This window comes from Schistocerca gregaria, chromosome 9, assembly GCF_023897955.1.
Source record: "Schistocerca gregaria isolate iqSchGreg1 chromosome 9, iqSchGreg1.2, whole genome shotgun sequence".
NCBI classification, from domain to species: Eukaryota; Metazoa; Arthropoda; class Insecta; order Orthoptera; family Acrididae; genus Schistocerca; species Schistocerca gregaria.
In genome coordinates, this window is record NC_064928.1 from 141687989 (window position 1) to 141714368 (window position 26380).

General features: G+C 40.3%; 1 protein-coding gene across 1 annotated transcript in view; it reads right to left on the minus strand.

The window, feature by feature from the left end:
* Nucleotides 1–26380, minus strand: part of LOC126291711 (N-alpha-acetyltransferase 30-like) — a 79773-nt gene that overhangs the window by 21315 nt on the left and 32078 nt on the right. Inside the window, exons 2-3 of the mRNA XM_049985368.1 lie at nt 22370–22493; nt 583–638 (exon numbers count right to left, since the gene is read on the minus strand). Coding sequence (XP_049841325.1) covers nt 583–638; nt 22370–22493 — 180 coding nt within the window. The remainder of the gene's footprint in view (nt 1–582; nt 639–22369; nt 22494–26380) is intronic.

Consider the following 26380-nt stretch of genomic DNA (forward strand, 5'->3'; position numbering starts at 1 on the left):
TAATTTTCACATTAAACATCCACGTACAATTGCTGTAAAATAACAACTGGTGATACACTGACTGTAAAATTTCAGTTTCACATGCACCAGAAAACTGTTCTCGAAAACCCTGAATTGTTCATGAAAAGAAGTCCTGCCCATTTTCAACATTCTACTTATTTCTTTTACTGTCCAGCCAGATGTTATCTTTAAGTGCCCTTCATACAAAAACTTCTACAAATGCTCTGTTGATAAGTACTATTTTCTCTTGAATGTGTTGACTGAAATGTGCACTATAATAACAGATTGCAGCAGCATATGAAAAACCACAGAATTCTGAATGGATACTGAGTGAACTTTTCATCACGTCTCAGTCACAATTTCAGGTTGAAACAATTTTAAACAAGATTCAATAATTTGGGCTTAACTTAATGTTCATGATGCTACCCACCCCTACATGGAAGTTTCTACTCCAATGGCAGAACAACACATTCCATATAAACAACTATTTCATTAAATGACATAATTCATTTCTGAAACATTCAGATACATAATAAAGCATTATGTGACAACTGGAATAAACCAAATGAATTAGTACACTACCTCATCTGCCTTATCCTCGACCATGGCTCGGATTGCTTTCAACACCAGATTGGAACCTAAAATGCAAAGCATGTTCTATTTTAATAAATTCAAATGTAAGTATCTGCTACTTTAATATGAAACAGTGGAAAAGACAGGAAGGAATAACAACAATATTAATACAATAATGATTTACTTCTACTTTATTTGTATGTTAGTTTTAAATACTCAATTTCTCAATAAACTAGTTACAAATCAGAAAAAATAAACACATTATTTAAATTGCTTACATGCCAGCCAGTATTTTTACAACTCTGTGAACAACACAGTGCATACATTTCGCACTGCAATTCTACCAGCAGATCACACTGATGATTTGGTATGAACTCCATGATAAAACTACCATAAGCACCACGTGACTTTACGAGTGGACAACCAAGAACGAGGTGCTTGGATTAAAAAGAGTGTAAGATAGGGATGTATTCTTTTGCCTCTACAATTCAATCTTACCATCTAAGAAGCAATGACAGAAAAAAAAAGCTCAGATGTGAAATTAAAATTCAAAGTGAAAGGATATCTATCCTGAGTGAAAGTTAAGAAGAATTACATGATCTGCTCAATGGAATGAACAGTCTAACGAGTACAGAATATGGACTGAGAGCAAAATGAAGAAATACTAAAGTTATTAGAAGTAGCAGAAATGAGAAAACTGAGAAATGTAAAACCAGGATTGATGGTCACAAAGTAGATGGAAGTTAAGGAATTCTACTACATGGAAAGCAAAATAACCAATGATGGATGGAGCAAGGAGGGCATCAGAAGCAGCCTAGTAGTGGTCCTGGCCAAGAGAAGTCTACCACAAACATAGGCCTTACTTTGAGGAAGAAATTTCTGAGAATGTGTTTGGAGCACAGCACTGTATAGTAGTGAAACAAGGACTGTGGGAAAATCGGAACAGAAGAGAATTGAAGCATTTGTGATGTGGTGCTACATACGAATGTTTAAAATTATGTGAACTGATAAGGTAAGTAATGAGGAGGTTCTGCACAGAATCGGAGAGGAAAGGAGTATGTGGAAAACACTGACAAGAAGAAAGGTCAGGATGACAGGACATCTGGTAAGACACCAAAGAATGACTTACATGGTACTAGGGGGAGGTGTAGAGGGCAAAAACTGAAGAGGAAGACAGAGATTGGAATATATCCAGCAAATAGTTGAGGACGTAGGTTTCAATTGCTACTCTGAGATGAAGAGGTTTCCACAGGACAGGAATTCATGGCTGGCCGCATCAAACCAATCAGAAGATTGATGATGGAAAAAGATATTCTGTAGCTCCCCATGTCCAAATCAATAGTGTGGACTATCTTCAGTATTCACGTATTTTGATACAAGACCTGGCTAAAATAACACTCAAACATCAAATATTATCGAGGCTCTTGGACATTGAGTTCATACAGAAATAGTGCAGTATTCTGACAAAGAACCAACAAGTTATCATCTTTGTACACTGACCTGTATCTTCACACAACAAAATCATTCACATCATGTAACAGGTTACAGAGGGCAGTGTTACATAGGGCATGCTTTATTTAAAATTCAAAATGTTTACAGGAACAGATTGGTCATCTATAAATCATTTTCTCATCAAAATGCATGCTCAGAGCAAAAGATTCAGCATCCATATTAATTTGCCCCTTCAAAGCAAAAAATGGAACCTGAACAAATATACACTGTCAAAAAGATCTCTTCTGGCTGTTTGCTAGCAGTGTTTCATCCAAAACTGGCAGGATCCTAAAAAGTAAAAGATTTACATCCCAATATATCAAAGCCAGCTATACCTCAAACGCAGCTACAGATAGCAATTTCTTTTTTTTTGCACACATGTACACATCGATATTCCAGCAGCAGCTGCAAATTACATAGTGAACATTTTTGCAAAACAGCTGTTAATTTCGTGAAATTCAGCTGTGCTGATGCATGTTTTGAATGGTTTGTCTCATGTTATCACATCACACACATACACTATGTGATCCAAAGTATCTGGACACCCCCAAAAACATACATTGTTCATATTACGTGCATTGTGCTGCCACCTACTGCCAAGTATTCCATATCAGTGACCTCAGTAGTCATTATACATCGTGAGAGAGTAGAATGGAGCGCTCTGCAGAGATCGTGGACTTCAAACATAGTCAGGTGATTGGGTGTCACTTGTGTCTTACGTCTGTACGTGAGATTTCCACACTCCTAAACATCTCTAGGTCCACTGTTTCTGAAGTGATAGTGAAGAGGAATTTTAAAGGGACATGTACAGCACAAAAGCATACAGGCTGACCTTGTCTGCTGACTGACATTTGAAGAGGGTCGTAATGTGTAACAGGCAGACATCTATTCAGACCATCACAAAAGAATTCCAAACTGCATCAGGATCCACCGCAAGTACTATGAAAGTTAGGCAGGAGGTGAGAAAACTTGGATTTCATGGTCGAGTGGCTGCTCACAAGTCACACATCACACCAGTCAATGCTTGGTGTAAGAAGCATAAACACTGGGCAAATGAACAACGGCAAAACGTTATGTGGCGAATCGCAGTACACAATGTGGCGACCCGATGGCAGGGTGTGGGTAAGGCGAATGTCCTGTAAATGTAATCTGCCAGCGTGTGTTGAGCCAATAGTAAAATTCGGAGAATGTTGTGGTGTTATGTGGTCATGTTTCTCATGCAGGGGGCTTGCATTCCTTGTTTTCCATGGCAGTATCACAGCACAGGCCTAAATTGATGTTTTAAGCATCTTCTTGCTTCCCACTCTTGAAGAGCAATTTGGGGATGGCGATTGTATCTTTCAACATGATTATTTATTAAGTGGTGGGGTGGTTACACTACAATATCATCCTGTAATGGACTGGCCTGCACAGTGTCCTGACCTGAATGCTACAGAACACTTTCGGGATGCTTTGGAATGCCGACTTCATCCCAGGCCTCACCAACTGACATTGATACCTCTCCTCAGTGCAGCATTCGGTGAAAAATGGGCTGCCATTCCCAAAGAAACCTTCCAGCACCTGATGAACATATGCCTGCGAGTGTGGAAGCTGTCATCAAGGCTAACGGTGGCCCATCATCATATTGAATTCCAGCATTACCGATGGAGGGTGCCAAGAACTTTTAAGTCATTTTCAGCCAGGTGTCAAATACTTTTGATCACATAATGTAGACGGACGGGATGTGACAATGGTTGCACCTACTGGATGCAGTCACTTGTTCCTTCCTTTTCTACCAATGCTGACTGTGTACGGTGGGCATTGTACAATGCCCGCTGTTACAACAGATAATACACAGTGTGCAGTTTATTATATCATGATATACTTTTTTTTTCAGAAACTATGAATGTGTTGCTTAAACTGACATAACAGCAGTTGGAGCAAATTTCTAAACCAAGACGGCACACTCACATTAAATGACAAAAGTTAACACCTTAACAGCTACAGTAACTGAGAAAATTAACACTTGTTTATCACTATCTCGTCAAAGGACATTGGGTGTAAAGTGATCCCAGTCTCCTCCTTCCCCATACATGCGAGCAACAGATTGTAGAAATCCAACGGTAAGTTACACGATCTGTCTGCAGATCGTACTTGTGTGGGCATATCACAGACAGCAGTGACCACTTACTTACCTATCTTAATTTCCAAAAAATAAAATGAATTGCATATGAAAAATTAGGGAAGGGAAAACCAACCAGGTTAAAGATATCGGTATTTTAGTTCTGGATAACCAGTATTTTCCAAAATTTGTTTGGTCTCTGTTACAACAGTTTTTTTTTATTTTTAATTTTTTAAAAAGGTTGCTGTTGTGGTCTTCAGTACAGAGACTGGTTTGATGCAGCTCATCATGCTACTTTATCCTGTGCAAGCTTCATCATTCTTCTTTAGCACCACATTTTGAAAGCTTCTATTCTCTTCTTGTCTAGACTACTTATCGACAATGTTTCACTTCCATACATGGCTACACTCCATACAAATACTTTCAGAAGCGACTTCCTGACAAATCTATACTCGATGTAAACAAATTTCTCTTCAGAAATGCTTTCCTTGCTATTGACAGTCTACATTTTATATCCTCTCTACTTCGACCATCATCAGTTATTTTGCTCCCCAAATAGCAAAACCCCTTTACTACTTCAAGTGTCTCATTTCCTAATCTAATTCCCTCAGCATCACCAGATTTAATTCAGCTACATTCCATTATCATAATTTTGCTATTGTTGATTTCACCTTGTATCCTCCTTTCAAGACACTGTCCATTCGGTTCAACTGCTCTTCCAAGTCCTTTGCCGTCTCTGATAGAATTACAATGTCATCGGCAAACCTCAAAGTTTTTATTTCTTCTCCGTGGATTTTAATACCTACTCTGAATGTTTCTTTTGTTTCCTTTAGTGCTTGCTCAATATACAGATTGAATAGCATCAGGGAGAGGCTAAAACCCTGTCTCACTCCCTTCCCAACCACTGATTCCCTTTCAGCCCCTCTATTCTTATAACTGCCATCTGGTTTCTGTACAAATTGTAAATAGCCTTTCGCTCCATTTATTTTACCCATGCTACCTTCAGAATTTGAAAGAGAGTATTCCAGTCAACATTGTCAAAAGCTTTCTCTAAGTCTACAAATGCTAGAAACGTAGGTTTGCCTTTCCTTAATCTATTTTCTAAGATAAGTCGTAGGGTCAGTATTGCCTCACATGTCCCATTTCTACAGATTCCAAACTGATCTTCCCTGAGGTCTGCTTCCACTAGCTTTTCCATTCGTCTGTAAAGAACTCATGGTAGTACTTCGCAGCTGTGACTTATTAAACTGGTAGTTCAGTAATTTTCACATCTGTCAAGACCTGCATTCTTCTTGAAGTCTGGGGGCATTTTGCCTATCTCATATCTTGCTCACCAGATGGTAAAGTTTTGTCAGGACTGGCTCTCCCAAGGCTATCAGTAGTTCTAATGGAATGTTGTCTACTCCCGGGGCCTTGTTTTGACTTAGGTCTTTCAGTGCTCTGTCAAACTCTTCACACTGTATCATATCTCCCATTTCATCTTCATTTAGATCCTCTCCCATTTTCATAATACTGCCCTCAAGTATACTGCCCTTGCATAGACCCTTTACATACTCCTTCCATCTTTCTGCTTTCCGTTCTTTGCTTAGAACTGATTTACCATCTGAGCTCTTGATATTAATACAAGAGGTTTTCTTTTCTCCAAATGTCTCTTTAATTTTCCTGCAGGCAGTACCTATCTTACCCCTACTGATATATGGCTCTAGATCCTTACATTTGTCCTCTAGCCATCCCTGCTTAGCCATTTTGCACTTCCTGTTGATCTCATTTTTGAGATGTATTTCTTTTTACCTGTTTCATTTACGGCATTTTTATATTTTCTTCTTTGACCAATTAAACTCAGTATCTTCTCTGTTACCCAAGGATTTCTACTATCCCTGATCTTTTTACCCGCTTGATCCTCTGCTGTCTTCACTATTTTCTCTCTCAAAACTAACCATTCTTCTTCTACTGTATTTCTTTCCACTATTCTTGTCAATTGTTCCCGAATGCTCTCTCAGAAACACTCTACAACCTCTGGTTCTTTCAGTTTATCCTAGTCCCATATCCTCAAATTCCCACCTTTTTGCAGTTTCTTCAGTTTTAATCTACAGTTCATTACCAATAGATTGTGGTCAGAGTCCACATCTGCCCCTGGAAATGTCTTACAATTTAAAGCCTGGTTACTAAATCTCTGCCTTACCATTATAAAATCTATCTGATACCTTCTAGTATCTCCAGGATTCTTCCATGTATACAACCTTCTTTTATTATTCTTGAACCAAGTGTCAGCAATGATTAAGTTATGCTCTGTGCAAAATTCTATCAGGCGGCTTCCTCTTGCATTTCTTGGCCCCAATCCATATTCACCTACTATGTTACCTTCTCTTCCTTTTCCTACTGTCGGATTCCAGTCACCCATAACTATTAAATTTTCGTCTCCCTTCACTATCTGAATAATTTATTTTATCTCATCATACATTTCATCTATCTTTTCATCGTCTGTGGAGCTAGTCGGCATATAAACTTTTACTACTGTAGTCGGAGCGGGCTTCGTATCTATCTTGGCCACAATAATGTGTTCACTATGCTGTTTGAATTTTCAGTGGTAAGTGCGCCAATTTTTCCTGTAAGGTTGTGCTTTGGTAGCTCACTTTGCAGGGCACTTGTCCGCAAAAGGCAAAGGTCCCAGATCTGACCCCCATTCAGGTGCACGATTTATTCTGCCAGGACTATTCCTGCAGAGCAAAAATTCAGTCTGGAAATAATCCCACAGGCTGTGGCGAGTAAGGAGTTCATGAGACCTGTTAATCGCAGATTTTGATGAGTCTTGGGCATGATGTAAAGGGACCTGTCCCAAGTACCTGCCTAGTGGCTTTTTATGCGATGCCTCTTGTTTCTGAGAAAATCTATGTTGAACTTTTATGCCTAGCCCCTATAAGGGTAATGTTAGTCATGTTTCGAACAAACGAGCTAGTGCAGTGGCTAAGGTTCATGGCTACCACATGGGTGTTCCAGGTTCAAATCCTGCTTGTCTTGGGCATGATGTAAAGGGACCTGTTCCAAGTACCTGCCTAGTGGCTTTTTATGCGATGCCTTTTGTTTCTGAGAAAATCTATGTTGAACTTTTATGCCTAGCCCCTATAAGGGTAATGTTAGTCATGTTTCGAACAAACGAGCTAGTGCAGTGGCTAAGGTTCATGGCTACCACATGGGTGTTCCAGGTTCAAATCCTGCTTGGGTATTTTTTTGTTTTAATTTTCAATTTTTTTTAATCCTACAGAACATCAATAAACACCACCTGCCACACAACATTATCCAAAAATAGTCATTTGTGCTGTAGTAATTACATTAACACTTGGAAAATCCCCCATTGTTACATAACACTTCAATCATTAATGTAAACTTTCTTCAAATGTCTGTTCTGTTTGTAGTTAAAATTCCAAATATTTGGACAACTTTGTTTCATGTGTTTCCTAGATATGATCTCACTTCTTGTTGCCCTCTCCCTCATGGCCACACAATTCCGTGGCCTGTACACCAGAAGCTGGCATTTGTCACTGGCATAAGCTGTTCACAACTTGTATTCAGCACAGTGCATGTCAAAAAAGTACAGTGAAATGGGAGAAGCAAATATTTCAACAAAACAACAGCCACAAGAAGATCCATCAGAAGCAAGAGAGTGTGACAAACAATCTGAGGGCGAGCTCACCAATGCCAACATATACACCAAAAACATTGCTTCACAATTTAAAATTTCTTACAAATACATCTCTGAGAATGATTTCCACTAATTCTACTGCAATCAAAGGTACAGTAGCCAGTGCAGTTAAAGATCTGTTGGCCAAAAGACGAAATTCCATTGGGGATGATTTAACACATGCAATTCTATTCTATAACAAACAGTGTACACATCTGAAGAAAAGTTGGCTGTAATGATCACTTTATTTAATAAACTGCATTGAATAATTTTGTATAACATATACTATTTAATGATATTCTGTACAATAGGGTGGGGAGGGGGCAAAACACAGGTTTTGAACCCAGACCACTAGCATGTTAGCTAGGCATGTCACTACACTCACTGGTCAAAATGTTACAGGTACCAGGGGTACACATAAAACTTCAACACCAACTTTCTCAGAAACTAGGGACCACTACACGAAAAGCCACAGTGCCACAAGATGCAGAGAAGAACTTCTGTGTGGTTTACGAACCTCTTGTCGACCCCTGTTCACGAGTCTGGGCATTTTGACATTGGCCTCTCAATATACATATTCCTTACTGTCATTTCTTGTTAACAATATTAGCTTACTTCCAATAATAAGCAGCTTTCACTCAGTTAATACTCAGCAGAAATCAAACCTGAAGAAAAGTGTGCAGTATACCGCTGCATCCATTTTCAATAAGCTACCGCTCGAATTAAAAAATCTTGGCAGTAATTCACACACTTTCAAATCTAAACTGAGGAGTTTCCTCATGGGTCACTCCTATTCCGTTAAGGAGTTCCTTGAAAAATTAAACTGACTCTTATTATATCGTTATTGCATTTATTTATGGATTGACTTTTTCGGGTTCATAAACATTTTATTTTTATCTGATATTAATTTTATGTTGTAATTTCATGTACTGACATGTTCCATGACCTTGTAGATTTGCTCCTCAATTTGGTCCTACAGAACTTGAAATGTAAATAAAAAATTAAAAAATGAAATCCACAGTGCACACAAGAAAAACGGAAGGATACATGGAAAGTTTTAAATCCATGGCTTTCCTTCCGTATGTGGGAAGCCTTTCATCAAAAATAGGACAGATCCTCAGTAAACACAAAGTGAAAGTGGTTTTTCGCTTTCCGCCAAAGACAGCAGCACTCCAGGCTTCGGAAGCCTGGGGTTTGCAAGATCCCCTGTGAGTGCAGCCGTTCATATATCAGACAGACAACACATACAGTCCAGGAGAGATGCACAGAGCGCTGCAGGTACAGCCAGCTCTTACAATCTAATAATTCTGTGGTGGCGGAGCACTGTACCAACACTGGGCACTTTATGGTGTATGGTAACGTTGAAATTTTAGCCTCGACCTCATCTTTCTGGGACTCAGTAGTGAAAGAAGGAATTGAAATTCAGTTGGCAATGAATTTAATTACTAGAGATAGCGGCTTCAGCTTGGACAATTCATAGAATCCAGCAATTTCTGTAATTAAATCACAAAGACGTCGCAACGGTGCAGCTCGCAGTGATACTTCGATATCACCGCGTGGATCGACTGCACAGCCATATGTCTAATTTCATGCACATGTCATACCACGTTACCACTGATCAACATCTCTGTCGCCTTGTGTACCTGTGGCCGGATGCGCAGTGGTTCACTCCCCAGGTTTAAAAAGACGAAGCAAGTGCTGGAGCGTCAGTCACTTTGGCTCACTCTGAAGATGGCTCGATGGTATTCAGCCAAAATATTAGAAGGAGTTGAATTTATGCAGCTGCACGCCTGAAATTTTATGGCACAGTCTTTGCGCTGCAAAAATATGAAGATGAGAGAGCAGTTGGCTGCAAAAGGCAAAGGTCTCGAGTTTAAGTCCAGGTCTGGGACACTATTTAATATGCCAGAAAGTTTCAGATTAACACTATTATTGTTTTCATGATATTGTTGTAAATAAGGCTTTAAAATAAGAATGTCTTACACATCTGGAAAATTTGGCAAAGTACTCATTGGAACCAGTGCATTAGCTGAGGCTGGAATAATTTGAGGAAACAACATGATCTCCAAATCTATATATAATGACAAGCATGCAAGTTCGATGACAATGACGACTAAGACGGTACAGTAGCTACAACACTGGCATTAAATTCAGGACCACTTTGTTTCATACCCCATCTGGTCATCTAGATGTAGATTTTCTGTAAGTTCCCAAAATCAGTCATGTTTTGTTCCTTTCCACCTGCTTATTGTATTCAAGTCTTTGCCTTTCTCTACATTTTTTATCCTGCATCACCAAACTGACTATTCCTTGGTGCTTCAAATGTAGCTGCCAACTGATCCCTTCTGTTAGGCAAGTTGTACATTAAATTTCTTTCTTACCGTATTTGATTCAGTGCCTCAACATTAGTTGTTGGAACCACACCTAATCTTTAACATTCTTCTGCAGCGTCACATTTCAATTTTTTTTATTAGTTTCTTGTCTGAACTGTTTATCATCATCGTTTCATTTTATACGAGGCTACACTCTATACAAATACCTTCAGACAAACTTCTAATACTTCAACTTACAATTGATGTTAACAAATTTCTCTGTTTCATATATGTTTTTTTTTTTGCTTTTGGCTGTCAATTTTTTATATGCTCTCTATCTTGGCCACACTTTCAAAACTCTTATTCTACTTTTAAGGTCTTTTTTTCATAATCTAATTCCTTCAGCATTACATCATTTAATTCGGCTACATTCAATTATCCCTGTTTCACTTTTGTTTGGTTTCATTTTACAACCTATTTTGAAGATATTATCTGTTCCATTCAACCATAATTCCTTGTCCTTTGGCATCTTTGACAGAATTAAATCATATGCAAACCTCAATGTTTTTGTTCTCCTCTCTGAACCTCAATTCCCTTTCCCAATTTCTCCTTGATTTCCTTTATTGCTTGCTCAATGTACATATTGAACAACATCAAAGATAGGCAAAGACACTGTCTCACACCCTTCCAAAATATTACTTCCATTTCAGATCCTTCAATTGCTATTACTGCTCCCTGCTACCTTCACAATTTTAAAGAGAATAATGGACTCAACATTGTCCAAAGCTTCCTCTAAATCTAGAAATGCTATAAACATAGGTTTCCCTTTTTTCAACCTACCTTCTCAGCTAAACTGTAAGATCAGTATTGCCTCACAGATTCCTACATTTCTGCTGAATCTAAACTCATCTTCAATCAAATCAAGTCCAGAATTAGGTAGGCATATTTGGAATCATAGCGGCAAAAACTGTCACTAGCACACGCAATCCATGTTCACGAACAAGTCACACTTACTTTGTGATGGAACAAGACAGTATATAATTCACATAATACTGTTTAGAAAATTTATAAACAAAAGTGTTAAAGAATTAAACAACAAGGGAAAAATGCTCCCATCAGAGCACAAAAAAGGCGAATATGCTCCTCTTTATTGAAGGCTGAAGTGGGGTACCAGCTGCCTCATTCTACCTAGCCCAGCACCTTTAAAAATTTTCACAAAAATATCAGCATGTGAAAATATTTGCACTCTTTTTAACATGCAACTCACCTCCAACAAGCTGCCCTTACTGTAACTCTCTTATATCCACTAGAACATCGCTGTAGGTCTATCATGTCCAACCACTCAACTGCCCAGTCTCTCACTCATTCAGCCCAACTCTTTGTCATTACAGGGTGTATAAGGGGATAAAGAAAAAAAAAACGCAGATATTTACTGGATTTCCCAGTTAAAAACACACTTTTCCCTGGGAGAACACACACTTTTTTTCATTTTAAGTGACAGTATACTTTCCCTCGGAAATGTGAAACTTATCAATCCTTTGAATGGCTAAGGTTTTGCACACCAGAGTAGAACTACTTCTGGACACTTTAGAACACTAAATCCAGAATAAAGACATGTTCTGGAAAGATCACTGATTTGCAGTAACATGTAGGCTGCATATTTTCTTATTACGAAAGTATAAATTCGAGTACCACCATTAGTTATCAAAGCATTGAAATGGACACTGTGATGTGCTTTTGTAAGCCAGTCATAGTTCATGTCACGTGATCTCGCCAGCCGATGACACGAGATATTCAGAGCAAAGGACACACAATGAAGTCAGCCAATAGCAACATTATTTAAGTAGCATGAACAAACAAACAGAGAAAGTGAAGATTTAAATTAATTTACATAGTGTAGCTACAAGAAAAGCTAAACTTTCGCATATAGTATTGATCATTAAGATTAATAAGCTACTATAAAAGCTAAGCTTTCATATATAATATTCTAATTTTTTGCTTCTGTTACACTTTAAGATATATCACACAAATGTGCCAGTAAAATTTTAAATAATGTCTTAGGTGTCTTGTATTCGGGGCAACAAATTGTAAGAGGCTGGTCCCGAAAGTGTTGAGTTTTAAATGAGAGTCAAACGCTCTGATTGAAGAAATTTGTCACCCATCTCACCCATAGCATACATAATGTTGTGTAAAAGGAAATTTACATTGAAAGTAACATTTTCCAAACTAGCTGCATATTTTCCCCACAATCTGCTAGAAATCGCAGTTGCCATAGAACACCAGAAAACAGACGTTACTTCATGTGCTCAGGTACAATGACATAGGAAACCTGTATGTTCGTAAATATATAGAATTTCGAGGTCTTACAGTATATCATAAAAGAAACAGGACATCGGAATATACTCCAAGAAAATCTAATTTTGTAAACCATATTAAAATGCTTAATTTGGCTTAAAGTGCACATGCTTATCTCCAGATTCACAGTGAAGTAGGCCCTAATCTGTTCCAATACTGTATTATCACATGTTTGGTTCTTTATTATTACATAATGCCATATGTAGCAGAAGATGAAAACATGCACTTGAAATTCAGTGAACAGTTGAAAATAGCTGTAGTTTGGAATGAAACACTACGTTTCAAATAAATTGACTGCCTCTGTGGAAAAGTTAAATAAAAGCAAAATTTCTTTAAATATCTTCATTGTTCTGCAAGGCGATTAATACTAGAATGCCAACAACTTGAAAATAAAATAAAATCGTACTATTGAAAACAATAACATATTTTAGCCTTCCATAATTATATGAATTTATTTTAATTCACTTCATAGCCACAGGAATTAGTTTTGATTTCATTTGATGTGAGAATTATAAACAAAGAAGAAACAACAAAATCACTAAATATAAACATGGGACACGTGAAGATCACCACCTTCCTCACTCCAAATCAGACTGCCCTGCGCATGCACGAATCTGGCAGCTTTGGCGAGCCAGAAAAATTTTTCAATTAGCCTGAAGCAGGAAAGGTACTGCTCATAAGCAATTTAGCTGCGCATGCGGCTCAGCTTGCTGGCAACCGCTCAAATGACCCTAACATAAACAGTTTTGACTTCAGGCTTGTCTGTTGGTTTGGGTTTGCCTTTGACATATTTTGCTGTTGGCAGAAACGCTTGTGTATGCACTGTGTTTTGTTGTTGTAAATGGCAATTTTCTTTGCAACTTATATTTATTTTGGTTTTTTCCTCTTGTTTAGGCTTTATTTCTGCAGTATTATTCTGCAGTAGTGGGGTACATTAAAATGCTGTTAGCGCATCAGTTCTTACCAGTCAAAGTTAAAAAAATTTAACTGAAAACTAAAACAATGAAAAATTCCCAAAAATCTAAAAACAATCCGGGTTTTCCCAGTTTTCTCCCGGATGAAAAACTTTCCGGGCTTTTCCTGGATTTCCCAAAGTGTACATGCCTTGCATTATCTCTTTGAGGTTTTCCAAATGCCACTGTCTCTTGTCTCACTGCTAGTATCACCTTTGTTCTGTCTTACTACTACTTTCTCATCTCACTTTCACTGTCTTCCTCTCGCTCCCTCATAACGCTACTGTCCCACTCATTCATTCATTCCTACTGCTGCTTTCTCTTCTCACTGTCACAATCCCTTTCTTCCTCATATTCACTGTCATATACTCTTGTCTCAGTATCACTGGCTCTCACCCACTTCCACTTTCTTCTTGTCTTTATTCCTCTCCCACAGGTAAAGTCTCCATTATTTTCCTTGCACTGTTCTCTGGTAAATAACTTTGAACATCTGTGTCTCAGAAATGGATAAAGATGTCAATAACATTTTCAAGGCTGTTCAAAGAATGGAATATATGAGGGTTGTACCAAAAGTAAGGTTCCCAGTAATCTTAATCCAACAACAGTGCTGTGCACAGTGGTTCCCCCACACTCGAGCCCGCCTGTCTGCGATTCGTTACATCGCTCAGTGTTGGCTTGGCAGCCATCAGAGAAGGAAGTATTGATCACTGCTCCTGGTAACTGCGAGGGTCGAGCAGGAATCCAGTTTCTCCACACAAGGAAATTACCACCCATGGAGATTCATTGGCAACTAACTGAGGTTTATGGTGAAGAGTGCATGTCTGAAAATGGTGCAGGGCTTTTGCTGAGGGTTGCACAGAAGTTCACAATGAAAAACGTAATGGAAGACTGCCGGTTTTAGATGCGATTGTCCAGAAAAATCAACAGTGAGCTGCTCAAAGATTTGATGGTCACTGTCCGTGAACTTGTGAAACGCATTCCTGAAGCTTCCCACAGCACAACTGAAAGAACTTTAACAGAAACGTTGGGTTATCACAAGATGTGTGCTCGCTGGGTCCCCCCTGATGCTGACTGATTGACACAAGGAACAACACCTTGACTGTGTTCACAAGTTTCTTCGACAATGCGAGGGGGGAGGCAACAAGGAGAAATTGTTGAACTCTATCGTGGGTGTTTCATTACACTCCCGAAACAAAACAATATTCTTGTCAGTGGCATCACCCCAGTTCACCGCTACCAAAGGAATTCAAACAAATGCAGTTGGCAGGAAAGGTTATGCCAAATGTGTTTTGGGATCAGAAGGGGGTCCTTGTCGATTTCATGCAACCTGGGATGACAATAAACTCTGACAGATATTGTGAAACATTGGCCAAACTCCAGTGAGCAATCCAGAATCGCTGGAGAGGACGGCTGAAGGAGGGAGTAGTGCTTCTTCATGAGAACACTTGACCCCATGTCACTCATCAAACACAGGAGCTTTTGAAGACATTTGGGTGGACTGTTATGCCGCATCCCCCGTACAGCCTAGACTTAGCCCCCCGGCGATTATCACCTCTTCCCCAAGCTAAAGGAACACACAGGGTTTTTTTTTCTTTTTTGTTATGGTTTTAGGGCTACAATCCATAAGCAGGCATGGAAGACCATTCTGTGGTTTAATGAAGGGTAAGAAACCGAATGTGAAATCAGCAGCAATGGGAACGAAACTCCAGGAGGAGAGAAACTAGAAACAGAAGGAGATCTTAGAAAACTACTATTGAAGGGGGGGGGGGGGGGTGTATTCACTGAAAAAAGAGCTTCAAATGACCAATATCATCTCACTGACACTGATAAACTCGAGGACGCTATCAGCTAAGCGCGCGTCATCTGATAAAAGGGAAGATGTATCAGGTGACAACTGTAAACGAGCACATAGCAGATTAAAATAGGGGCACTGAAGTAAAATGTGTCTCACTGTCCACAGTTGAGACCAGGGAGGGCAAAGTGGGGAGGATCACCGCTTAAAAGATGTTGATGGCTAAAAAGACAGTGCCCTATCCAGAGTCTAGTTAAAATTACCTCCTCTCGACAACGAGGCCGGCAGGAAGAGGTCCAAATGCAGGGAAAAGGTTTTATGTCCCCTAATTTATTATCGGGAAGTGTAGACCAATGTGTGTGCCGTAAAAGAGTAACACAACAACATAAAATGCTCTGTAGATCAGCAAAGGGAACCATGTGAACAGTGGGCTGAGGAAGAGAGACTGCAGCCTAGGCCACTTATATCGGCTGCCTCGTTTCTGCGGATACCACCGTGCCCTGGGATCCAGAGGAATGCCACAGAGTCTCCCCCAAGTAGAGCAAGTGGAGGCTGTCCTGAATCTGGTGGAACAGAGGGTGCATGGGATATAGAGCTTGCAGGTTGAGAAGAGAGCTGAGCGAATCCGAGATAATATGCTATAGCCGCTTATGGCGACAGATTTATTGGACAGCATGGAGAACAGCATAAATCTCCGCAGTAAAAACTGAAAACTGGTCAGGAAGTTGAAATCTATTAGGGGTGTCTCCAACAATATAGGCACACCCAAAACCTAATGTGATTTTTGAGCTACCAGTGTAAATAAATGTGGTATCCTCCATCTGTACACATAGAGCAGCAAATGGTTGATGATAAACCATAGGAGGAGGGGGAGGGGGGGGTTGTACTATCCTTGGGAAGCTGACAAAGAGCATGGAGAAAACAGGTCTGGGGATGAAGCCAAGGTAGTGCCGTACTCCCATTTGTCAAGCAAAGAGAACGTAACAGTTGACAAAAGTGGACTCCCAGTGGTAGTAGAGAGGAATGGCGGTCTACATACCCTAAATCCAAGGAGACATTTGGGGGGGGGGGGGGGGGAGGGAAGGAGGGGGCATGGGTTGGAGGGGCAGGCACGGAAGACAGATGACTAGCGTAACGACTCAGTAGGACAGCTCACCAATTCGACAGCGGAGGTACAGCAGTCTCAACATAAAGGTTCTCCACAGGGCTGGTATAAAAAGCTCCAGATGTTAAACGCAATCCACGGTGGAGGACAGAGTCGAGACGCCGAAGGATAGACGGTTGAGCAGAGGAGTAAACCTTGCTCCCATAATCAAATTTCGAGCGCACTAAGGTACTATATAGGCAGAGGAGGACCACTCTGTCCGCACCCCAGGAGTTACCACTCTGAACACGGAGGGTGCTGAGGGATCGCATACAGCGAGCCAAAAGATATGACATGTGGGAAGACCAGTACAGCTTTCTGTCATACGTAAGTCCCAAGAATAGGGCGACGTTGGCAAATGGAAGGTCAACAGGGCGTAGATGTAGAGAAGGCAGAGGGAACTCCGTACGATGCCAAAAATTCACACAGATGGTTTTACTGGGAGAAAAGCAGAAGCCTGGCAATGGCAAACAGGACAACACTAAGCATGGAGCTCTGGGCACCTCATTTCTTTGGGAAAAAGTACGGGAGAGAGTGGTGTGCACCCACACCTTAAAGGTGCACACTGTCATAAATTCAAGAATAAAAAGGGGTAGCTGACCTCAAAAGCCCCAAGACAACGGTGTGCAGAGGATGCCTGTCCTCCAATGGGTAACATATGCTCTCTCCAGATCAAAAAAATATTGCTACCGTTTGATGTTTCCTGAGAAAATTGTTCATGATAAAAGTCAAGAGAGCAACAAGATGGTCAACTGCAGAATGATGCTTTCAGAAACTGTATTGGGCACGTGTTAAAAGGTTACAGGATTCCAGTTACCAGCATAAACGGCAATTCACCATGCACTCCAAAACCATACACTACTCTTGAGAGATATGGGGTTATAGCTAGGGGGGAGATGTTTATTCTTTCCAGGTTTCGGAACAGGAATGATGATAGCTTTCCGCTATCTTCTGTGAAAGGCACTGTTGGTCCAAATTCGATTATACGGGCAAAGGAGATAGCGCAGACTATGGTATGATAAATGCAGCAACATTTGGATGTGGATACCATCTGGTCCTGGGGCGGAAGAGCGAGAAGAAGAGAGTTCATGATGGAGTTCCCGCATACAGAAAACAGTTTTATAGCTTTCGCAATTTTGAGAGGAGAAAGCAAGAGGTCGCACTTCCACTGCACATTTCTTCGGGATAAAGGCTGGCAGGTAATTTGAAGAGCTCGAAATCTCAGCAAAGTGTTGACACAATGAGTTAGAAATTGCGACTGGGTCCACTAAGGTATCATGTGCAACAGTGAGTCCAGAGATTGGGGCGAAACTAGACATGCCGGGTAACCGTTGAATTCGACTCCAAACTACAAGATGAGGGAGTGAAGGAATTAGTCTAAGTCTAAGCTTGCCTTCTTGGTATTGCGGATGATGTGATGGCATTGTACACGTAACTGCTTATAGAGGATACAATTGGCCAATGTAGGATGGTGGTGGAAAATGCGAAGAGCACATCTCCACTCTTGTATTGCGTCACAGCACGTCTCGTTCAATCAAGGAAATGGGGGGCACTGCGGCAAAGGAGAGGTATGATGTATTTAACATTCCGCAGCTGTTAAGAATAACTTCGGCAACATGGGTGACCTGAGCATCGATGCAAGGAAAGTGACTGTCATTGAATGCCGCTAGAGAGGAGAAAAGTGTCCAATCGGTTTGGGTAAACTTCTAGCACCATGTGCACATAGATGGCAGTTGGGGCTGTGATTGAAGGATACACGGAAAATGGTCACTCAAGTGTGCATCAGCAAGAGTGAGCCATTCAAAGTGATTAACTAGTGGAACATTACCGACTGAAAGGTCCAAATGAGAGAAATTTGACATGGCGGCAAACGAAAATGTATGTTCCCCAGTGTTCAGGCAAACAAGATCTGCTTGGTGGAAGAGTTCAGTCAATAGGGAGCCTCGTGGACAAGGATATTGAGATCCTCAAGGAGGATGGTGGGCATTGAAGTCCCCAACCAGGACAGCTTGGGAGGAACTGTTTAAGGGGACTAGGTGATAATGGATAGTATCATAGAGAAGAATCAAGTCCCTCGTGTGCCAGAGTGCCATCAACAGAGGGGAGATCGAACCGGACCGATTGGAGATGACGGAAGACAAAGCGATCATGAGGATGTAGCTTTGTTTCCTGAAAACTGAAAGGATTGTAAGTAGATTGACAATTCATCCTGATTGGAGTGAATTCCATGGATATTCCAATGGATAATTGACATAGGATGGACAGAAAAGGGGAAAATCTCACCAAGGTTGCTGTCAACTCAACGTCCACTGAGAGCCAGCAGCTGGCAGCTTGGAACAGCATTCAGCCAAAGGCAGAAGTCCCCGATCCGTAGGTTGCTCGCAGCTCCTGCCATCAGTGATCGACTGGTGGATCGGCCGCCAGCAACACGGAAGACGGCCGAGGGCGGCTACCGCTGAGTGGTGCTGTAGATGAGACACACCTTGGAGAGGAACTTTAGTTTCTTTTGAGCCTTCTTAGAAAGAGGATGGTGAAAGGAGGGAGGAATTGATGGTTGGGAGGTCAGGCCACGTAAACAAAATCTTTGCAAGTAGGCTCTTTTTTTTTGGAAGACCAGGTGTCCGATTTTGGGGCCCATGATTTAGCAGGAGCCGATGAAGGGGGAGCCTGAGAGTGAGCAGGCGATAGTAGGGAGGATGAAGAGGCGAACTTTGGGCTGGCTGATCTGACAACTGTAGCGCTAAAGGTGAGATCGCAAGTCTGTGTGGCTACCTCCATAGTAGGCCGAGATACAAGGACAGTGCTATATTTACCCACTGGGAGCATCTTTGAAAATGGGGCAATCTCTAGAAGAAGCAGCTTGGTCGTCTCTAGAAGAAGCAGCTTGGTCGTCCACACAGTTGATGCAACGAGGAGATGGATATGGACAATTACCCTCGTGGGCATGCCTGTCACATGCAATGCATTTCGCCGGATTGGAACACGACTGGCTGGTATGATTAAACCACTGACACCGACAGAATCGCGTAGGGTTGGGGATGTAAGGACAAACGGAAATGACCTCATATCCTGCTTTAATGTTTGATGGAAGTTGAACTCCGTCAAACATCAAGAAGAGAGTATGAATTGGTACCAAGTCCCTGTCAACATTTTTCATGGCTATGTACAGCCGTTACGCCAAAGTCAGACAGGTAGTGTTGAATGTTGTCGTTGGATAATCCATTGAATGAGCATGTATAAACCACCTTCCATGATGAATTTAAAGTACGGTGCACCTCCACCTGAACAGGGAAGGTGTGTAGCAGTGTAGTTTGCAGCAATTTTTGTGCGTGGAGGGTACTGACTGTTTCTAACAACAAGGTGCCACTGCGTCAACACCTTTCTGAATAATAAAAGGGTTGACTGTGGAGAAATCTTACTATCATCAGACCGAGAAACAACTAGGAACTTTGGCACTGATGGAAGAAGTGTCTGTGGCTGAGACTCATCTAGCTTTCTCTTGTAGGCAGAAATTTTAGGAATAGAGGAAACCATTGCAAAAGAAGGCCCCCATGATTACCGGCGTCTCTGATGGCGCGCTCCTTCCTTGTGGGGATCCTCTCTGAGGGCACTCCCGCCTTAGGTGATTGTTCACACCTCAGTTCACAACGCCTGAGAAAGGGACGGAGAGAGTAATCGGCATGTTCGGAAGGTACCATTTCGGGTAGTCACCTCTACCAGGGACTTCGTACATGCCCTACTTGTCTACTGTGGACAGGGAATTACATGTTACCCCATCACCAGCTACACGTGGGTCGGCCTTCAGACACACAGGGAGGAAAGAAAGAGAGAGGGACGAACAAAGAAAAGGAAAGACGAGAGATCTTAAATGCCGCAGTAGAGTGGATGGTAAAGAGAAGAAGCAAGGAAAAGAGAAGGACAAAGAGAGGACAGAGACTTTCCAGCAGTAAGAGCAAAGAAGAGAAACTATGTCTGACAGTTACAATCCCATTTTTATGCATGGTGTTTCAGAACGTATTGAGAAGTATATGATGTAACGCATATACGAATTAATAAAATAATACACAAATTGTGACAGGGTATATGAATAATCAATACATTAGAGAGAAAATTTCTCAACTACTGCAAGAAACTCTTGTACAGAAAAGGAGTGCACAAAATAGGAATGGTTCACAAGGAAACCTTTCCAATTTGTTTTGAATGCTTACAGTTTATCAACTGATTTCTTCCAGTTCTACTGGAGGGCTATTGAAAATGAAACTTGCTGGATGATGAACACATTTCTGTGCAGTGCTTAAGGAAATTTTAACCCAGTGTATATTGTTTTAGCATTTAGTTTTCACTGAATGTATGTCACATTTTTCAGAATGAGTCAGTATTGTCAACAACAAATCTCGTGATGCAATATAAGTACGGGGATGGCAGCGTTAGAATTTCTAGACAAACGCACAACAGCTTACACGGAGGTCGTGAACTGACACTTCAGATTAGTTTGACTGCCCTTTGCTGGGCTAAAAATATCCTTGGTGAATGTAAAAAGTTACCCCAAAATAGACTACCACACAAGATAATAGAGTGAAAGAAATCCAAGTAAACAAGCCTTCACAATCAGTGTCAGAAATAGTAGACATTATTCTTATAGGGAACATAACATTATTATTTTCTGCATAAGATCTTTCACATGATACTTCCAAGAAATCTTTCCATTTACCCTCAGTCCTAAGATTTTAAATTGGTTGACTTCACTGACCATGTTTGGACAGAAAATTTCATATTTCCAAGTTCTTCATGTTATAAGCAATATGCACTGTGCTTTGTTGCAGCTAAATGTTGATGTTTTCTGAAAGATGTGCTGCTGTTACTGACTACCCTATTAGCTATATATTTATATACTGATGCATGTCTTTCACAATAACAATTGTGTCACTTGAAACAAAAAAAAAAACAAAAAATGTTCGAATCATCTGCCACATTTAGTGGCAGATCATTGAAGCAATGATCCCAGCAGTACACTGTGGCACCCTTCTCTTTGCATGACTCACCGTCATAACAGTATCTAAAAGGAAAGAACAAAATTTGATATTTATGCAGAGTATTAAAAATCCTTCTTGGCAGGAATGGGTGTCACACTCCCAGTGAAGTCTTTGTCATTGTTCATACAAGGCAAAGAGAGGGCATATGGTGTCTCTCTCCTTAAAGTCGTTAGGCAATTGATCTCTGATGTTTTGGCAGATATTTACAGTTTCGTTTTTGCTATGTATGGCTGCAGTCACCCGAAACAAATACTGCTCATCATGTCCTTCATGCATGATGAAGTGTCACTGTAAAGAGTCAGTGCCTCCTGTTACAAACAAAATTACTTCTAAAATGGAATTTTATGTGCCCCTTTGACAGAGTGTATTATCAGGGACAGAAAACACAAAGAATAACCCGTACTCCAGCAGCGATAACACTGCTCTGGCCCCTACCGACTGCTACTGAGTGCAGAAGTGCTGCTCAGTCACTGCTGGGGTACTGATTATCCTCCATGTTTTACTGATCCTGTTAATACATATCAATAAAACTAATAATTCACAACAAAAGAATGGTACTGTTCTATAAAATGGAAAAAGAAAATTCTGATTTAACAATCATTTTCTTTGTAATAGAGAACAAACGGACACCTTCCATTGATGCTAGGGAGTCATATGAAAATGCCAATATCTGGTGAAACATGAGAGAAAATATGCCCTACAATCCATATGACTGACACCCTCTATATCACCCGAGTGCAACACAACAAACACATTGTGCTAAAAAATAAAAATAATAATAATAATCACTCAACCAGTCAGCAATACTGAAAGGAACATTATCTGAAAATTTTTGCCACAGACCTAACACATGCCAATTAGTACAGTGAGAACTGCAGACTAAGCTTATGAAAATCCCAATAAACAAATTGTAAACTGAACAAGGTCTCTGTTTACCTATTTTTCTTTTTCTATACTTTTCATCAACGGCAAGCATGGCAATGTATCCTCTCTTGACAATCTTGCGATGTACATCGAGCTTGCAAACAATTGCACCCACACATTTGCCACCGTCCATAGCCTGCAACCAACAGGAAAACTGGTATCAGTGCAATCGAGACAGAGCTGGTGAGAAATTAGTCAACAACTGTTTCAAATGTGTTACTATGTATATATCTCTAATCGAAAGGTACTTCTTTCACTTCTACAACTGATACTTTTCAAATATATTCCGCTACTTCTACATTCTGATGTGCAATAATTACATTTTATAAACTATAGAAATTCTCCAGAGTGAGCAAAACCCATAATAATTTAAAGTATAACAGCTAGAAAAATGAAAACAAGGCAGATGGGGAAAAAAAGTAAGCTATTTATCATTTCAAAAGTAACCACCATAAATCTTAATACATTTATCCCACTCTGAGACAAGAAGGCCAATGCCTTTATGGAAAACTGTTTGCAATAGCCTGCAGAACTACAATCGTAACCAGGCATCTACCTCTCTGTCTGAAGCACATCGATGGCCAAGAATGTCTTTCTCCAAGCTCTGAAAATATAGCAATCACAAGGGAAGAGATTGGGACTGTACGGAGAATGCGTATGGCCTTCCCAGTGAAACTTCTGCAGCACAGTCAGACAGTGGGCCTGCCCACATTTTCAGCTGTTTGAAGTATGCTGCAGAAGTTTCCTGGAAAGCCCTAACATATCTTACATATCTTCCATACAGTCCCAGTCCCTCCCCACGCAATTTCAAAACTTTTGGAGTCAACAAGAAAGACATTTGTGGCTGTTGATTAGCTTCCGATGGAGAGGTGCACACCTGGGTACAATTGTGGTTCTGTAGGCAATAGTAAACATTTTTCCAAGAAGGTACTGACCACCCTTTCCTCACAGTAGAATAAATATATTAACAATTATAGCAATTAGTTTTCAAATAATACACAGTTTACTTACCTTTTTTCATTTATCTCATTTTCATATGACTGTCTCTTATAGACTACTGAGCTTATAGTCCTAGAGCTTCCTCTCCCAACACAATCAGTCCAAGCTATAGGTTGGAGCATTCAATTAGGCACAGAAGGCAGTTTTTACATTCGGGAATTTACAGCAGTGAGGAAGAAAAACAGCCATGTTGCATAGTTAGCAAACAGGGTTTAGGAATAACAACTGTCTTAAGACAGAGCCAGAGTGCCAGAGAGTGAGGGGGTGGACGGGGGGGAGGGGAGAGGGGGGAGGGGGGAGGGGGGAGGGGGGAGGGGGGACGGGGGGAGGGGGGAGGGGGGAGGGGGAGGGGGGAGGGGGGAGGGAGGGAGGGAATGAGAGAGAGACTGGGGGAGGGGCAATAATGGCGTGAATAGTAATGTGCAATGATTATTGACTAAAGGTGAAAATTACTTCATTTTGACAAAATTCACAGTAGCATGACACAAATTTCCATTTAACTTATTGATACAATACCATATATTACATATACTACATTTGTCTCCAGAACAAAATTGCCAGTGAATATTATCATTAAAACATATTAAAAACAAAGATTCCATGACTTACCAAACGGGAAAGCGCTGGTAGATAGACACATTTAAAAAAAAAAAAAAAACACGAAATTTCAAGATTTCGCAACCAACGGTTGCTTTGTCAGGAAAGAGGGAAGGAGAGGGAAAGACGAAAGGATGTGGGTATTAAGGGAGAGGGTAAGGAGTCATTCCAATCCCGGGAGCGGAAAGCCTTACCTTAGGGGGAAAAAAGGAGAGGTACACACACACACACACACACACACACACACACACACACACACACACACACACATATTTCCTTTTTTCTCCCTAAGGTAAGTCTTTCCGCTCCCGGGATTGGAATGACTCCTTACCCTCTCCCTTAATACCCACATCTTTTCGTCTTTCCCTCTCCTTCCCTCTTTCCTGACGAAGCAACCGTTGGTTGCGAAAGCTTGAAATTTTGAGTGTGTGTTTGTGTTTTTTTTTTTTTTTATTGTGTCTATCTACCAGCGCTTTCCCGTTTGGTAAGTCATGGAATCTTTGTTTTTAATATATTTTTCCCATGTGAAATGTTTCTTTGTATTTTATTTTTATCATTAAAAACCCTAATCTGCAAAAAAAAAAAAAAAAAAATCGCACTATTAGTCACAAAGTGACAGATGTTTTACCTGTAAACACACTGTAACCAAGAGACTTGTTACATAAGTGAAAAGCTTTCAATGCAATAACAGATGATGACCCAACACAATTGAAGCTGTAAACAGGAAAAAATGTGCTTCAATGAGCATAGTTATGGACTTGGTGATGACAGGAGGAAATATTAATTTCTATAGTTCTGGAACATTGACTTGTTATGGCTTGTCATTCCTAGTAGTTGCACTGTGAATCTTGTACCTGCCCAATGGCATCCCTACAAGTGCTTGCCCAATAGCATACCTTAAGAACATGGCCAAATCAGGAACTTATGCCAGTTACACCATAAACATCCATTTAATTGTTGTGGTCTGTCTGTTAATGATGCTTCCTATGTAAGGAACTTATCAATAATACTGTATTATCTCTGGCCACATTATTTTAGTTAAATTCGTGTGACCAATTTGTTTCAAAGCTGCAACTTTATTGTCACTGTCATAGTTTATCGCCTGCCTTAATCCAAAATGTGGCATAAATGAAAATCATCTACAATAAACAAATGTCACGTGGACCCCAGCCCCGCACAAACTTTATTTCATGCCACTGTGGCAGCCTGTGTGTCAGTTTAGCTTCTTGCTTTATTAAGCAGTACTGATTTGGTTTCACAAGACTGAGTGAATCCCATTTGAGATGTTCCCACCATGGAAAAATCCTAGGTGGTGTCCAAGAACTGAACCCAAGATGTAAGCAATGTTAACCATTAGAGAGTGGAGGTGGCCCACGCATCTGGGCACAGGAACTGAAGCAAATGAAACCCCAAACCATAAATAAGTCCTCAAAAATGACATTAAAGCTCTGAAATACATTGGAAACTAAACCATAAATAGTGACAGAGTGTGTAGGAAACTAAACACGTATCTTTGCTTCTATGTTTGGTTTCCTATACACATCTCTTGTGGATGGTGGTCACATATTTACTGAAAATGGCCCCATAAGCTGAAAACTAGGTCAAAATAAACAAATATTAGCAGAACAAAAACAAAGTTTGTTTTTCAACCTTAAAAAATTTCATGAACATTTGAAAAATTCCTGAGGAATTACTAATTAATTTATTTTTTCCTCTCAGAACACATACATTTATAAATCCTCATACACAATGGCCTTCCATCCTTTTTTCCCATTTGTGCAGTACAATAAGATCTGTTTTTATGTCAGTGAATTTTGGCTCTGCCCGAGTGTCTATTATCTTGCCTGCAAAAAGTTTAACATCTGGTAAGTAACAGAATAAGCATAACACTATGTTATCTTCAGCAACAATATTTCAGTTAATTTCTTGTGCCCAATCTGCTTCTGCACATTCATTGTTGATGTTCTTGTTTATTGACTACATTAAAGCCAGAACATGGTATCAATTAAATCAGTAATATTTTTTATAGAAATCCCCCACCAGTTTACCACACTCAATATGCAGCACATCACGATCAAGTGATTTTATGAAAGCAATCTCTTCTTCCCAATCCTCCCCCATTGTATATATATATATATATATATATATATATATATATATATATATATATATATATATATATATATATATATATATATGATTGCTCTCCAAGTGGCAGCAGGGGAAACACACACACATACACACACAGTGTGCGAGCCAGTGGCTCCTTCTCCTGGCAGAAGATTGAAGAGAAAGGAAGAGGGGTGAAGGAAAAGAACCGGAGAAGTTTAAGGAAAGGTGTACAGTTCACAAAAGTCACCACAAAATCCCAGGTCAGGGGAGACTTACAAGACAGGGTGAGAAGGAATTGTCAATAACTGATTATTT